We start from the raw sequence: 17611 nt of genomic DNA, 5'->3' as shown, positions 1-17611 counted from the left end.
AACCGACTGATTGCCTGTTGAACGTTGTTCATTAAGTAAAGAGCTTAACATGCTTAGATAACATCTGTTTCTCCTACAAATAGCATTAGATATACATCTTCTCTAGCTTACATCAAACACTGACTATGACCAGACAACCGTATATAACCAGGGAGGACTGGATAGCTGCCTCATCGTAGTACGGAGATTGCCATCAGTACATACCCATGATCTCACTAGGGATTGAACCCAGGACTTCAGTTCTCTCAGTAAACGCTTGACCGTTAGTGTCCAATCATACGTTTCCAGCCGGAGGTTAGGATAAAATATTTCTGTCAACTGGAGATATAGAACGGTGATCAATTAACAGTATTTCCCAACAATGAAATCTTACATTCCTGATGACTAGGTTCAAATGAGTATCAGGGTATACAATTGCAGGATGGTCAACATCTATACTTATACAATGAAGTGGTTAATTAATTAGGAAGTACTGTCACTAATCTTGTCATTGTTATATGAATTTCATCCTCTTATTAATCTATAAAGGCTATCTCATCGAAGCTTTGTTTTTGGTAAGAAAACACTTTGTCCTCAAGTTAAACATGAATGTCTCGGAGACGTATCTTTCTATATTTTATTGCAAAGCCTTGACCTAGAGAGTCAATCGATTTCAAAGTACGGAGGATGATTACCGATAAAAGTAGATGATAACCGGGTGTAATCGCGAACAGACAGAAATTGTGAGCTTCAGATGATTGACATGGTGACCGAATAATATTATTATCGTAATATATGCAGTTACTACTGAAAAGTTATAGGCTAGGGTAGAATAGCTGTCTGACAAGCGTTGGATAATTTTGTCATGGAAGGTAACATTAAATAGTCCAAGCACTGAAAAAAACCCAATGCGGTTTTGTAAATAACTTTGATTTTAAAACTTAGTGATAACCATCGCTATTATTTAGGACTTTAATGCAAATCAGAGGAAACCACATAATAACTTTAAAAAGGACCAGTATAAACATAGAAATAATAGTTGAAATAGATTTTCAAAAGTTTCTCTAACTTTAAAGCTATATACTAATTTCGAAATTTCTCTTATGAATTGACTGTATAATGATAACGGTAAAAAGAGAAATAACACTAGTGTTTTTATTTATTTATTTAAACACATAAATATTGGTACAAACAGGAACCAGATACATATGCGCCACACAAATCTCATTTGATTTGTGTGAGGGCTATGATACTGCCCAGGTGCTCAAACTAAAGCAGGTGGTTTTCTTAGGGGGCCACACTCGGGGCCTTTGACATAAAGGTCTGATCCACAAGGCAGTGGAGCATCGTAAGGAGATACAGTCCCATGGTAGCCGGTGACCAACGATTGATTCATACGCTATTTGTTCCCTCAGGATACTGGAGCCCATGTGCACCATTGGTTTGAAATCAGGGTTCGCCAACTCCCTTAGGTGGACTTTTCGTGTCCACCAAACCGGTTAAAGCGCCGGACATTCGCTTTCCGTCCTCTCAATTTCGTAAGCAACACCCGCCACGAGAAGGCAGTGAGTAGGACTTCCCTGGCAAAGGCTATATATGCGTGGCCATGTGAGAGCATTTGGAGAGGGAGAGAGGACTCTAGCCACTCTCGACTGTACCAGGGCATTTGGGGGCACACTAGTATGGAAAATTCGTAAATTAGTTGCACAAGATATCAATACAAAAATGTTGTCTTACTTCATGGCACCGTACGATAAAATCAAGAACAAAAAAGAGTAATATTAAGTGAAATGATAAAAATGAAAACATTTTGTTACCAAAATTGATTTAAGCCATTTATCTCTAACCACTACTTCCCAGGATTTCCCATATACGACTATTACCTAGATACAGGCATTTGATGGCGAAACCATGCTTCTGAACAGAAGGAAATGACAGGTAATTAATTAAAATCCCAATAAGTTTAAGTCGTTATTTCCGCGATAAAATTGTATTGGTAAATTACGTCAAATAATACCAGATTATGAGATGCACAAATTCAGAAAAACATCACACAGCCAAATACGGTATGTAACAAAGTTTTATTTATGGTATTTGGTAGATAGTACTTCTTTGATCTTATTCACAAGATCTGTGTACAAAACTTCGTATTCTTCTCGGCTTTCAATATCTCTCAACTTGACAGTGTTACGAGCTAATTCACTTTCTCCCAGAACAACGGCCAACGGAATACCAGTTGATTCACAATACTGTAGTTGATCCAATAGTTTGGGGTGATTTTTATGCGACATTGTAGCCTGTGAATTAAGTGTTTAGAAATAAAAGTATAATTATGCATTAAGTTTAATCTATTGATGACAGGAATAATAGAACAGCATCAATACTATGAAAGGACAATAGGAAATTTAACTTTTGGTCATATAATTTAATCATTCAATTCATGTACAAAATATCTTGAGAACTGTAAGAACAATTGTGCAGTTATTACTTAAGAAATTCACTTAATGAAAATAGGTTCAACCGCTATCCTGTTTGAGTTCATCGGTCATCATCGACGTAGAGCCTGACACAGATATGCGTTGGCTCAAGTTACTATACCATAACACCATTGAGACCAAATTAACAAGGCGTGTAGTAAAAGAGAATGAAGTAATGTAGTAATAATGATGATGGAAAAGATTATGATTTGAGAAAAGATGGAAAAGGTATGTATGAAGGAATACTGAAATTCAAGATTACGAATAAAATAAAAAGTGAGTGCCTAAGAGACATCATGAACGATCATGAGTCACATCACAAAACGCCTCCAACCACAAGTTGCGGTTATTGCTCCGGCTTCAACCTCGTGGTCCCCATCTACCAAAGTGACTCAGATCAACAATCGATGACTTCATGGACTGATACGATGTCTTGGTTTGGTCGGCTCTAGCTATATTCTAACCTACTCTTACACCGGACATTCCCTGTCAAGGTAAGCGGTGGGTGGGCATACCTAATTCACATTATAACCGCCTCAATCGATGAAGGTTGATAGTCTCATTAACTAAGCTGCTACATTTACCTAGTATCCCATAACTAACATCAAAATTACTTAGTAACGTTTAAGTCCTCAAATAAGTATCATTAGTATGTAGGATTTAATTTGTCCTATAGATATTCTACTAGGACTGTAAACGCAATACTGGCGACCCTAGAGTCTATGTGAAGGCTATGGTTAGGACAAGGACAACTTGGCTTTAAACTTTATGTCTCTAAACGTCAAAAACAATTCAATTATTACAATAGTTAAAGGAATTATAGTCATAAGTGGAACGCACAAACATACCGACCAGTATGCCTCCAAATGCCCTGGTATGGCCGAGAGTGGGGAGAGTCTGCTCTCCCTCTCGAAATGCTCTCATATGGCCACGCGAATATGTAGCCTCTGCCAGGGAAGTCCTACTCACTGCCTTCTCGTGGCGGGGGTGTTGTTCACAAAAGTGAGAGGACGAAAAGTGAATGTCCGGCGCTTTAACCGGTTTGGTGGACACGAAAAGTCCACCTAAGGGAGTTGGCGAACCCTGATTTCAAACCAATGGTGCACATGGGCTCCAGTATCCTGAAGGAACGAATGGCGTATGAACCAACTGTTGGTCACCGGCTACCATGGGACTGTATCTCCTTACGATGCTCCACTGCCTTGTGGACTAGACCTTTAGGTCAAAGGCTCCGGGTGTGGGCCCCTAAGAAAACCACCTGCTTCAGTCTGGGCACCTGGGCAGTATCACAGCCCTCACACAAATCGAATGAGATTTGTGAGGCGCATATTTATCTGGTGCTTCCTTGTACCAATATTTATGTGTTTAAATAAATAAATAAATAAATAAATAAATAAACCGACCAGTATTGCGTGTCTTATCGAAATGAATAGATAGATAGATAGTCTCCACATAAACTAGACTAGGTTAACATAATATGATTGGTTAGTTCTGGACATAAATAACAAGTATTTGTACAATATGCGCTTTACAATCCCGGACATAAACTCGCATAGAGATTCTGAGTTGTATTAGCACAAAAAACATCTTAACCAGCACATCAGTAAAACATTAACAACATAGGAACTGGCATGAATGTATATTCATTTAATTTGGCAAACCATACAACCATAAAAAGGAAAAGCAACAGACTTGAAGTGAGAATATCAATAGTATTAATAGAAACAAACCAAACAGAATATAATTTTGATATGAACCGCGAAACAAGGAGCCTGAACAAACTACGTAAGCTATTTTTGGGGGACGTTATTTCATTTAATTCAAAGCTTTACTTTTGCCCCTAGTCCATTCTACAGATCATAAGCTTTTGTTTGATGTATGATTCACTGCCATAGCATTTTCTGTTGCAAAGCTATTGTAATTTAGACGTAACCTTTTGTACTCTATTTTCTACTACAATCCCCCAGTTTTGGACATAATTGTATTTTCCTAATTGTTTGTTTGTTGTGGTCAGGTTAGTCATCTATTTATTCATGTATCTTTTTGCACTAATCTGAATTCGGAATTCGAGTGCTAGATCGGGATGGGAATAAAGTGATTAGTGTTTCACTTGTCCTTGTCTTCTTTGTCTCCCGCGTGCTTGTTAGCCAATCAGGGACAGTATAGTTTTCGTCTCTATACCCCCACTTCGAACTCACGCATACTAGCCTCAAGGTTAAGCCAGTCAGCCTATCGCGTCAAGGTCTTAATCTACATTAGACAAGTTATACTCGGCACTAAAGTGGGTAGACAGATTCAAGGACGTAACAAATTTTAAAAGCAGGAGTAAAATTAACAGAAACGGAAAGTACAGAATAACATTCAGAGGGAGATCTCTTCTTTATAATTCTAGTTAGAAAATTGAAAGATTGGTGTTATTCAAGTATTGGGTAGTCTGGTTGTAACTGTTTTAGTCAATATAACAAGAAGTAATTCGTTTTCTTAATGTTATGAGACTGTTCCCTTTACAAAACAGAAATAAAAATTATTTGTCTTAACACTAAGACATTTGAATCAATCAAATAAAACCTAGAAAAGAAATGCTCACCTTAATGTTTGCATCCCATAAAAGTTGACAACATTGTAGACGTTGCATGATAAGACCCTTATGAGCTCCAGCAACCATGACTTCAGTTTCAGTTGGTCGCACGCTACATTTGTTCTTATCTGAAGAATTACTCAAAGCTTCTTTAATTGCTAATAGTCGTTCAACCCCAAAACTAAAACCGACACATGGCACTCGTGTTCCAGAAGAACTAAACATTCCCACTAAACCATCGTATCGGCCGCCACCAGCTACACTACCAACAGCCATGGATTCGCCAGATGTAACAGATTCCTCCTCTAACTGTTCTTTGGCTTTCTTATCTTTTTTACTTGATTTTTTATTTTTTACAGAGGAGTTTAGGTCAGTTTCATTGGAACCAGTCAATTCTGCACTTGGACTATTTGGATTGTAAGTGAAACCTGTTATGTGAAACAAACAGTGGATTTCATTTAAATATTGTGTTGTATTTTTGGCAAAAGAGCGATCAGAGTAGGTTACGAATACATTTTACTGAAATTATAATAACCCTTGAAATAATGTTTTTATCTATACTATGATATGGTTAGTGGGAGTCTTACACGTAGAAACACAATGATAGGGAAGAATCTGGCCCATATACGACAAATTGTGTACGGTAAATTGTCAAGGCAATGATCAATAAATAGGGAACAAACTCAAACTTATTGGGGTGTAGCAAGTACCTACAAATAAATAGAAAGTATTAATTAGCCAGTCAGTCAATCATAAACAACGTAAAACGTGACACAAGTTCAATTTGTGCTGATGCAGTGTCGGAACATGCACAGATGAATATATGTACGAGGTTCTACGTTCCGCATAATTACTAACAAGTGGCTTTGTTGTCGAAGAGGTTTTCTGTAATTTAATTAAACGAAATTTCCGATTGTTGAGATCAACGAATAGAATGCGAATCGATAGATAAACGTTATGGTATAATGTGGCTTGACTTAAGTTCACGAAAGATCAGAAATCAAATACGATACCATTAGCCAAATGAATAGTTTTCTATGTAATAAAATAGCACGTTCACATACAAAACATGAATACAAAATACACATGGTAAAATTTCACAGGCAAGTGGAAGAAATTAGCTGATACGTCAATTATTATCCAATTAATTAAGACCTGACTGTTTAGGACTAATCTTTGAGCATCAGGTTTGAACTAAACAGATGAAAGGGTGTCGAATTATCTATATTTTTCTTTGCGTTATGAGCTTTTAATTGCTACGCAATCGGAGAAATATAAACACAATAGTAAAGCAGCTATTCAACACATGCGATTACTGTTCAATAACGCACTCCTAATACTACTGATGCACACCCCATCCATTTAAGAGGTATACAGAACTGCTTGAGGTCGGTCACACACGAACTTATTGTGGGTAATTTTTGTGTTAGCTCCGTACTTGTTAGGACCTTACCGACGGAAATCCGTGGGATGAAGCGAGGTGTTCCTTTTATAGGGTCGACCTTTTCTAACCCCACCCCTCCTTATAGGAAGGCAGCATCGCTGTTATGCTGGTTGTCTGAAGGAAACACCTTACTGCCGTCACACCACTGTACGGTCAGCGGTACGACTTCGCCTTCGGACCTTGGGTTTGCTGCTTTTAGTCTTACCGCTTTTCAACCGACCTGTCTGGAAGAGTAGGACCCTGAGGAACTATTGTTCCAGCCAGTATAGTTCGGTTGGTTCATCACGATAGGCAAGCCCGACCACCACGTCAAGGTAGCAGCAACGGTCAGGAAACGTTAATTACAGTCCGTTTTTTAAAAAGTGAGGATGCCACTTGTGCTTTCGTTGAGACAGTAATTCATGGAAAGCGGTGGTTTGCAGCATCAAAAAAAGACAGAACTTACAAAAGTTATTTCAATTAATTCCTTATTATTTAGCTGGTTTATTATACGAGTATGGAAAAACAACCTTTTATAGACAGCTGATTAGTATCAATTCATCTGGTAGTTATGGATTCAATTCTAAAGCCCTAATCACTTTATATAATAAAGTGAATTTTCCACATAAATACACTTAAAACTCATAGCAATACAACGAAGGACTATATACCAGTTACTTGTCTCTATATACCTAACCTAAGAATGATGCAAACAGGCGGATTTTAGTAGGATAAAAACGTGAGCACCTCGATAGGAATATAAATAAATCTTAACAAGTTCTTAGAAGCTTAGCACTAACGTTTATACATAACTTTGTCATCATATGAGCATTTAACGGAAAAAGGTCAAGAATGTAGTTAGTCAAAAGTTTTACGGATGGCAGCAACACAATTAACAGTCATATTGGTGAGTTATTTATAAAAAGATTATCAGACCTTACACTTTTTTAGGTGCTTCTTTTGTTGAAGGATGGTAAAAGCTGTATAATCAAACTATATATTACAGAAAACACAACTCTAACAAAATTACAATACATTTTTATTGTGCTAATACCGTTAGTGAAACATGAAAACATTTGATGAGCTCATCAGACAAACCTTTCAAAACAGCTTCGTAAATAACACCGGTATAGTAATCCAACCCGCGCGCTAGACTTAAATCGAAACTAATTCGCTCTTGGATCCCAAGTGCTTTACAATAGTCTAATAATAATCTCATTTCCTGAAGGGCGACTTTAGCTGATGGTTGATTATTCAGATGCTCATCTGATTCGAGACGTTCAACGAGATCCAAACATCCAGTTAACTGAACATATGAACCAATTTTATCTGCAGCTTCAGGTGACAACCCTTTGTCTTCACATAATTCTCGTCTGACATCTTCCCAAGGAATCTAGAAAATACAAAATGAACGCGACTTAGAGACAAGGTTCATGAACACAAAGGCCTGTGTGAATATATTTATTCAAATACACAAAACCTTCTGATCTATAATTTTGTTGCACAAATATATATAACTAAAAATAGATTTAACCAACAGAATATAAAACTAAAACCCTAAAGCGGTAAATTATGCAAGACTGTTGACTAATGCGTCTATATCAAAGCAGTACTATTTCAACTATTGTTGTAGGTTCCCTTTATTTAAATTTGAACACCACCATCCTCGGATTTTAAGAACAGAAGAAATAATTATGAATAAGCTGAAGAAACATATATGAAGTGATTTAAAAGTCAAAAGGCGTGATTGTTCTAGACACGTGTGGAATCTCTGATGCTAGTGTCCAGGTTCATGTCATGTATAAATACCGGCTACTAAACACTAACACTGATTTACTAAGTAGTGACTGTTACACTGTCACTGTACTGGGTTTATCATACAAACACTTAGTTAGTAATCTCTCCTAACAGTACCAATTGTTGGAAGTCGCTTCCAGTTTAAAATCTATTATATTTCACAGATATTTTTCTAGAAGTTCAAAAGAATCATCTTATCTAAATGGGACTTTTTACTGAACTAATAAACTATTATATTGAAATAAGTGAAGCAAACATTCCATTTAGAGTACTCCATTTTTAATTATAGCATTGTAAGATTGAACTTCATCCAAGTAATGTCACTAGCTCTTGTGAAGATTGTGTAGTCCGAGTGCATGGATTTCTACTGCGCAACATCATTAACCTAAAAGTAAAGAGACCCATTTACCCTTATTTTCATCAAAAATAGTAACTTATCAAAGGTACCATAAATTTAGGTAAATAGTTTCGGGGTACTAAGTATATTGTAACAAATAACAAGCAGTAACGAAATCAGTTATTATTGCTACAAATGGCTTTATTCAGTATTATATTCTGGTACAATATAGAATTCTCAGCACGAGGTATTTCAACAAGTTTTTTTCTTTACCAAAAAAAAACGAAAAATGAAATGAAATAAAATGGTGAAAAAGTCAGTCAGCTACAACGTAGGACCGGGTACATATATGCATCGGCCCAAGTTGGCAAACCTCATTAGCACAACAAGACGAACACCAAATCCATAGAAGTAGTCACTTCAATGGTAGTAATATATAAAATAAAGATTGTGTATAAGGATATAGTACAAGAAAAAAGATTTAGTTCGTAGAAAGAAAGATAGTGCAATTTTAATCTCACAGTTGAGGGGAACGCAGAGAGTGTAAACACCTACGCCAATGTGATCGATTCTGAGCCATGTCACCCAGAGTCTCCAACCATTTATTACGATAGTCACGCGCACCCCAACCAGGTAGTCTGCATCTGCCAACATGGCACAGACTAGAAGTTAGTGACTTCAAGCATTGATGCCACGTTTCGGTTTGGCCACCCCTAACTTTCTTCCAATCATTCCCTATACTAGTCAGCATTGAGCGTCGTGGTAATCGGTGTTCAGGCATACGTAACACGTGGCCCAACCATCTCAGTCGATGAAGATTAACAACCTCACCAACTGACTTACCATCAACCCTTTAATACCCTGTGTCTAACCTCACTATCACTTACCCGATGATCCCAGCAGATGTGAGCAATATTTCTAAGGCATCTGTGGTCAAATACTAGTAACTCACGACTATCTTCTACTCTTAATGGCCACGTTTCGCAGCCGTGAAGTAGAACAGAGCGAACTGCTGCGCAATATACTTGTTCTTTAATTAATAGATGGATATCCCACATTCGCCATAGGTAACGTAAGTTGGCAAAAGCCAAACGAGCTTTTTGAATCCGTGCTGAGATTTCGTCAGACACCAATCCATTAAGACTGATCAGACTTCCAAGACAAGTAGAGCTGTTGACGCGTTCGACTACTTCACTTCCTATCCTTAGTTCAGGTGTTGACGCAGGCCAGTCCTGGAGTAACAATTTACATTTAGATGGGGAGAAACGCATCCCAAACATCCTGACATCATTACTAAGTTCTAACAGAAGACTCTGCATTTTGTCAGCGTCTTCACCAAACAGGACTATGTCATCTGCGTATTCTAAGTCGCTTAGTGGTCCCCCTGGTAGGAGATCAATTCCTGTAAATTCAGTCGACGAGAGTGTTATTTCCAGCAACAGGTCTATAATGAAGTTAAACAAAAATGGGGATAGTGGACAGTCTTGACGGACACCACTTGAGGTTGCAAAATCATATGACAGTTCGCCATAAGCTCTCACTCGACTAATAGTGTTCGAGTAAAGAGCCTTCACAAGGTTTATGTACTTCTGAAGTACACAATCCAATGACAGACGCTGCCACAGAACCTCTCGGTCTACAGAGCCAAATGCAGCTTTTAAGTCAAGAAAAACTATCATTGTCGGACGCTGATAAGCATGTCTGTGCTCTAAAACCTGACGAATAGTGAATATGTAGTCGATAAAGCCACGACCAGGTCTGGAGCCAGCATGATTTTCTCGTGTTTGCAGTTCACGAGTTTTAGTTAGGCGCCCGATAATTATTGAGGCGAGCATTTCAGATGTTATATTAGTCAAACCAATCTCTCTATGGTTATCACATGATGATTTTGACCCCTTCTTTTATATTGGGACAATCAGTGATTGCGACCACTCGCATGGGACTACGTCCAACTCCCAGATTTTAGCTAAAATATTAGTCAACCTAATCGCTAAAATTGGTCCACCATATTTAAAGACCTCTGGAGCCAATCCATCAGGACCAGCTGCTCTTCCTCGTTTCAGATTACTTATAGCCTTTTGAACTTCAAGTAGAGTCGGGGGGCCTACTTCAATGTTCCATTCAGGTTTTCTGGGAATAGTGAGTAGTTGTGCAGTAGCTGAAGGCCAGCTGAACTGCTCCTTAAAGTGTTCCGCCCATCGTTCTAAACGTTTGGGTTGAGAGCAGATAAGGGTTCCGTCTTTTTCCGAGATCGTTTCGCTTACACTTGACTTCTTAATTCCGGTTTCTTTTATTAGTCTGAAGAGTTGTCTGTTGTTACCTACAACCGCTGTCTTTTCCATCTCTTTTGCTTTTGATGCCCATCACTGCTCATGATCGTTCCGCAGACTTTTGATTAACCTAGATCTGATTTGCTTCTCGCTCTTCATCGTGTTCAGAGCCTGATAGGATGAGTTTACGAGAATCAATTAGTGCAATAGACTTGAAAGAAATCCATTGGTCTTTTGTAACCTTTTGGTTTAAATTAATAAGAGATGTTACTGCTGTTTCTACAGCTGTCCGTATATCTTTCCAAGCAACATCTGGGTCAGTCTCGTTTACAGAACTGCCTAGATGTGAACTCAGTTGTTCCTGGAACTTACTTTCGGCTTTCTCGTCCTCCAGTTCAATCCTAGTGGGTCTTCTTATTGTAGTTTTTCTGCGTCCAGTGAGACTCAAACAAATGCATGTTCTTATTAGAGCATGATCGGAGTCCAAATATGTATTCTGGAACGAGAGACAGTCTTCTATTGAGCCTCTCCAACGATGACTGATGGCAATATGGTCTATTCGAATCCATCGTTGGTTTGGTGCAGGGGGTCGCCATGTTAGACGATGTCTCTCCTTATGCTTAAAATTAATGTTTGCTAAAAATAAACGATTGTCTGAGCACAGTTGCATCAGACGACCACCATTATCTATTAACTGAACCAGAATACTAAAATACCCACCTAAACGTTCTGTTTAGTATAAGCTGTCTACTTTGGCATTAAAGTCCCCTGCTACGAGTACTTTGTCTGCATACATCAATGGTACGAGATTCTAGGGTTTTAGGCAAAGAGGCCTGTTGGCCAATTTGACATAGGGTACGTACGTTAGAGGCTCCAATGTGTAGTTTGGAGTGGGGTCTCAGTAGACCTGGGACAGTGTTTTGCTCTCTAGAATAGTTGGCTATGGTGACACTTGAGGAGGAAGCCGAAAGAGGAAGTTTAGTGTTGAAAGTTGATGAAGGAGGAATAACAGAAATTACAGAGGGAGATTGATTATGAATACAGTGATCTTGAGTGCTGTTAGAGGTATGAGGGCAGTTATCACGTCCCGGTTGACCACACCGTGGAAGAGTTCCTCTGGAGGTACTTGAAAAGGAAATTGGGTTAGAAGTGGTCTCAGTCACCTGACAGCGTGACCGCAGTGCTCAAGGGAAAACTACTTGTGGTCGGTCTCACACGAACTGTTTGCGGGTAGTTTTTGTGTTAGCTCCGTACTTGTTGGGACCTTACCGACGGAGACGGAAATCTGTGGGATAGGGCGAGGTGTGCCTTTTATAGGGTCGACCTTTTCTAACCCTACCCCTCCTTATGGGAAGGCAGCATCGCTGTTATGCTGGTTGTCTGAAGGAAACACCTTACTGCCGTCACACCTCTGTACAGTCGGCAGTACGACTTCGCACCTTGGGTTTGCTGCTTTTAGTCTTACCGCTCTTCAACCAACCTGCCTGGAAGAGTAGGACCTTGAGGAACTATTGTTCCAGCCAGTATAGCTTGGTTGGTTCATCACGACAGGCAAGCCTGACCATCACGTCAAGGTAGCAGCAATGGTTTGGCAGAAACGAAATATTGTATGTTGATAAGTAAGCTATTTGTCAGCAAATGTGATTTACTTGACATCGGCACCTTAAGCCAGTGTTTCAACGTAGAAAATGACTGAACGAATAATCCTTTGTAAAATGAACCAATAGTGTTAACTATTTATTTTATCAGAAGTAGTAATGTGACTAATGTATTAAAGGTGACAATGAAATTATTTTGTATGATGTCGTTTCTTTATGTAACAGAGCAAAGAAAATATGATGACCATAGCTTAATGACCAGCCATGGGTTTGTCTACCAAGTTATGAAATAAACCTGTAGTTAGACTTAATATTATTATTTTGCTCAAACCCTAACTAATGAAAGATTCCGAATCTGTGACTTGATGACTGTAATTTGAGTACCTAAATCTGCATATCAGCTTCACATGAACTTTCTGTGCAGCGTAAAGTCTATGTAAATATCCATATCAAGGTTATCATTGATTGAACCTATTTTTCATGGTGCTTAGCTAGGTATATTTTTAATTTGTGCATCCTGAGAAACTGCGTCAAGCACATTTATTAGATCTCAAGTCTAATGTTTCGATATTCAAAAAAAAATTTGCGGAAACACTCCATTTCGGAATTTTCTGTAACATTTTCCATGTTCCTTAATGTAGTGCTTTTGGCACTCTTAATCACTCAAACCTAATTTTGTTGTTAGTCTTATTAAGAATACTGCTGCATATTTGTTGTTATATCACTACACTCAAGATGTGATTATCTATAATCAATATTACAAATTGTCATCAGAAACTGTGCATGATCACGATTCTATGCCCCCCAAAATGAAGTAACTGGGAAACTTCTTAATCAGCCAGGTACATTTCTGTTCATTTAATTAATCTATATTGAATATTCAATGGAAAAGTTTCATCCACTTAATGTGCAAAGATTGTGAATGTGAAAGCAATCATACATCGATAGGGAATTAGTCCACTTTCTTGCGATAAAAATTAAAGTTATTTAAAATGTATGGCAGAATAATACGTGAAGTGAATGGCTTGATGCTGGATTGTTCCAGTTATAAAAGAATTATTCACATTTTGTAGAATTAAATTGTCTCTGCGACAGCATCGCAAATTTTATGTCAAGTGTGACGATGCAAAATGGTTACTGAACAAACCTAATACCTACCTTGTCTAGTTTGTCAATTGAGGAACAAGCTGGGACAAACTTGTTCGATGGCACATCACAAGCCGAAAACAGTCCATCAAGCAAACGTCTGTGGTTGATCTTGATGACAAAATCACCTAAATTCAATTCCGAAAGCACTTCGTACATTATTCGAAGGCATTCTGCATCCGCTAGCATTAGCCCATGATCTCCAGCAATATCGAAATCCTGCAAGATGAGAAAGCGTTTCTGTAAGAATGAGATGGTGACTTTTAAATCGATGGTTAACAAGGTGAAGCCCGAATTTACCTAATGTGAAACATTGCCATACTCATTATTAACGTACGATTATAGTTTGTATATTGTTCATGTATTTGTTGCACTTAGTGGATTGACTTCAGACAGACACACATGCCATTTCAACATGTCTCAAGCATTACAATAAAGGATGAGACTGAATACATGAAGACAGATGAATTGACAACGAGAGAAAATTATAAAGGCTAGTGAGCTATAAAACGACTATTAAATATCTTCATATATCTCCCCTGTATATGAGACAAGTGAATGTGGATTAACATTTAATATATTACTTTGAGCTAACCGGAATTTTAGGTAAAGTCAAACGTCTTAACTGTTAAGCCCCCGTCTAGAGGTATGATGCAGTACTACATACGAAATATTAAAAAAATTAGGACGAGAAAATAGCCTTGAAGAGTTATTAGTCCGTAGAGTTACATACAAATAACTAGGCTACACAACGTTACTAGATTTGTGAGATACATCAACAATTTAAAAACAGTATTTCGACGTTATCACATACGGATGTTTGATGTCAATTTAAATATAGCTAGCAGATCCTATCTACTACTCACAGTGACATTTCGTCGGAATGAACCTTTAGTATCTATGATTTTGCAGTATTTGTATTACTGAGGATTCCTTTGTACTTAATTGCGCGCTTATCACGAATTTCAAATATATTACGTTCATTTGTGCTCACCTAGTTCTACCCGCCTTAAATAGCACTATTTCGGGAATTTCCAGCTAGCATATAAATTCGAATACTTCTAATTATCAAATTGGCGTCGCGATAGAGCCTGTGACTGAACAGACGAATATGCATTTTAATTCCGAAGCTTTTAAGGGTTATATAGAAACGGTTAGGAATCTGGAGTATGACTAGCGAAGATGTTAAGGATGATAAAATTGTGGCTCATTTCCTTAAATTGATAGGGAAGTATGAGCGTAGCTTACTAAAAAATTAGACATTACCAGATAATCCTATTACACTTCTCTACACAACTCTCAAAGAACCACTACAAAATCATGTAAAGTGTGCTAATTTCGAATGCCGTGAAAAAGCGAAATTTCATAAAGTGATTCGTCAAGGCGACCAAAAAGTTAGAAAATTTATCCTTGAATCTCAGAAACAAGCCAACGAGTGTAATTTCGATGGCCAACTTTATATGCAGCTGCGTGATCGATTAATTGCAGGAATCAACACATGAAATCTGGAAAGATAGCTTAGACAAATGCCGAAGTGTTCCTTGCAAGATGCTAGAACTGTGTGCATTAATTATGAGGCAGTGCATGAAATTGACTTCCAGGACATCAAGAATTCTACTACATTACTTGATTGTCCTAATCTGATGAGTAATCAAGGTCATCCAGATAGGCCTTTAGTCGGCGATAACCCTAGTTACCGTGAAAACGCGGAAAACAATTGATTGAGGAGTTGCAGAGCACGTTATGGAGGTAAACACGGGTTTCGTAAATGTTTAGTTCGAGTACTTTTAACTATCATAGATTTACAGCCCTGGAATTTCAGAAGGCATATAAGGAGCGAATTAGGTTATTAGGAGCAAATGTGGTAGTCGAAATCAGGAATCAACCAAAGACCTAACCTTGTCGAAACAAAGGCCAAGTGATATGGAAATATAGTCAGTAGACAGACACGACAATGAAGTCAGGTGACTTCGAAAAAGCATAATTTGTATCAATTTACTTACACACTGGTAAAACTCTCGGTAACGACCGCGCGTCATAGCCGGTTGATCACGCCGGTAAACCTTTCCAATTTGGTATCGCTTGATAGATTTGATCTTATGCATGGCAACATAACGGGCGAAAGGGACCTTTACTGTATCATAAATATTACTTTTAACATACAGTTAAATCATATCTAAGAGCAAGCGCTTCACCACCTTGATCCTGAAGATCGTATATAAGTTTAGACTCCTCACCATACTTTCCAGCTAGCACTTCCTAACTCCTGTAAAGTTATAGAAGCCTGAAATTACCTTGAGCTCAAAAACAGGGGTGTCTATGGTAACCGCATCATGACGCTTGAAACACCGTATTATTGTACTAAAAACATCTTCAAGAATTGTCATTTGGATGGGATCACGATCCCTTGTTCCCTATTTCAATCAGAGGAATTATTGGTATTACCTTCGGAGTTTTTACATTGTACTTCACTTCACACTGTTTGATGGATGACTTGGCCATTTGCTCTGTGATTTTCTGCACCTAGTATTAAAATATAACCTTAATTTTGAAAACAAAAACCTGAAGAATAGACATTTTGATTGCGCTACCAAGATGACCGATATTTGTGCGCATTACTGATTGTCTTACAAAAATAAACAAAACTTACTTTTGTCCCTTCTGCGATATTTACAACATCACCCATAGGTAACCCAGGCATGACATAGGTAGCGCAACTAATAAATCGACCTCGCAATCAACAACAGGTTTGGTCATCGTTGTCGCATTGGAAATCCTTCAAAACATTTAATTTGATACTATATGTGCCTATCGAAGGATTTATGGCCACTTAAAAGGCAGAGGAGACCAAGTCATCAATTACTTAGTAGGTTAAAACAGCTATTGTCTGAATCTCTCAATTTTCATGCCTATGTGAATGTTTAAAATATACTTGTCTTAAATGTAACTCATATTTTGCATTTTATTGACGTCATATGTCGACTGAAGATATATGAAGTTCAATAGAAACGATAATCCATCATATGAGTTCAATGATGCTCCTGGTTTTCGGAGTTTGACAACGCCTTTACACGTAACGTCTATATAGTGGATTTATACCAACCTAGTCAAATCAAGGGTCGGAATTGAAAGGGTTCGATGATATATTTAGAATGCTATTGATATGTTGAGAGGCATTTATTCTTAGCTGGACGGTAGTGTAGTGACCGGCCAGTCTCGATAAGAACACGATTGGAATAATAGAAACAATTATTATTATTGTAACCAATTGTACCAGAGATTGTTTTACTGTATTTGTTTAACTGTATCCGTTTCACTTCTTGTTCCATATACCGCCTGGTTTGGTTCGAGCTTGCTCACGCACTGCTTGTTCGCTTGTACTCTTTGGCACGTCTCGGTATTATTTCGATACCACGAGATCGCCAATAAATATACTTGATCTGGACTAGTAAAGCCTTCTGGTTTACGGGCTATCAAGGGAACCAAGTCATATTTGTACGCGTAATCGAATAGTAGTGGTGATCATAGTCCGTCCACGACTCGACATCCACTACAACTGGTGAGCCGTATTTGGGACACGCACAACAACTGGTGAGCCGTTGTTGGAACACGCAATACAGCTGGTAACCCAATCCATCGAGCACAAGTCAAACTTGGCCAATTCTCCAAACCAGATCAATCCGGTGAGTCTATTTATCTATCCACATCTGTTGCATATATTCGTATTGATTTTTTTCAATATATAATATTTTGGCAACTTAATATGGTAGATAACGATAAGAATAACATAAATATGATAGACTCCGAGATACAGGTTATCAGTTTCCGACCGGTTCCTTTCATCCCCCATGATCCAGAAGTCTGGTTCGCGGCACTGGAATCTCAATTTGAGATCCGCCGCATAACCAATCAAAGGCAGAAGTACGCCTACGCTTTGGAATCATTGCCCGGGGATCACCTAACCGCTGTCCGTGAGGTTGTCCTCAATCCCAACGTTCCAAACGTT

At 38.2% G+C, this 17611-nt stretch overlaps 1 protein-coding gene across 2 annotated transcripts; it reads right to left on the bottom strand.

Moving 5' to 3' along the window:
- Positions 1-1956: 1956 nt before the first annotated feature.
- On the bottom strand, positions 1957-16308 carry Smp_023360.1 (putative histidyl-tRNA synthetase; the record flags this gene model as incomplete). Of its 2 annotated transcripts, XM_018799679.1 has the most annotated exons (10): positions 1957-2276; positions 5044-5462; positions 7556-7850; positions 13618-13824; positions 15609-15734; positions 15769-15864; positions 15900-16019; positions 16051-16128; positions 16168-16223; positions 16256-16308. In XM_018799679.1, the coding sequence occupies 9 exons, from the start codon at positions 16219-16221 to the stop codon at positions 2061-2063; spliced, it is 1611 nt and encodes a 536-aa protein (XP_018651444.1). The 2 variants fall into 2 exon arrangements, with proteins under 2 accessions (XP_018651444.1, XP_018651443.1); XM_018799678.1 differs by lacking the exon at positions 16168-16223 and having other exon boundaries at positions 2061-2276; positions 16256-16306.
- Between the last annotated feature and the right edge of the window lie 1303 nt (positions 16309-17611).

The sequence above is a fragment of the Schistosoma mansoni genome, chromosome 3 (genome assembly GCF_000237925.1).
Source record: "Schistosoma mansoni strain Puerto Rico chromosome 3, complete genome".
NCBI classification, from domain to species: Eukaryota; Metazoa; Platyhelminthes; class Trematoda; order Strigeidida; family Schistosomatidae; genus Schistosoma; species Schistosoma mansoni.
This window is presented reverse-complemented; position numbering and strand designations above follow the sequence as displayed.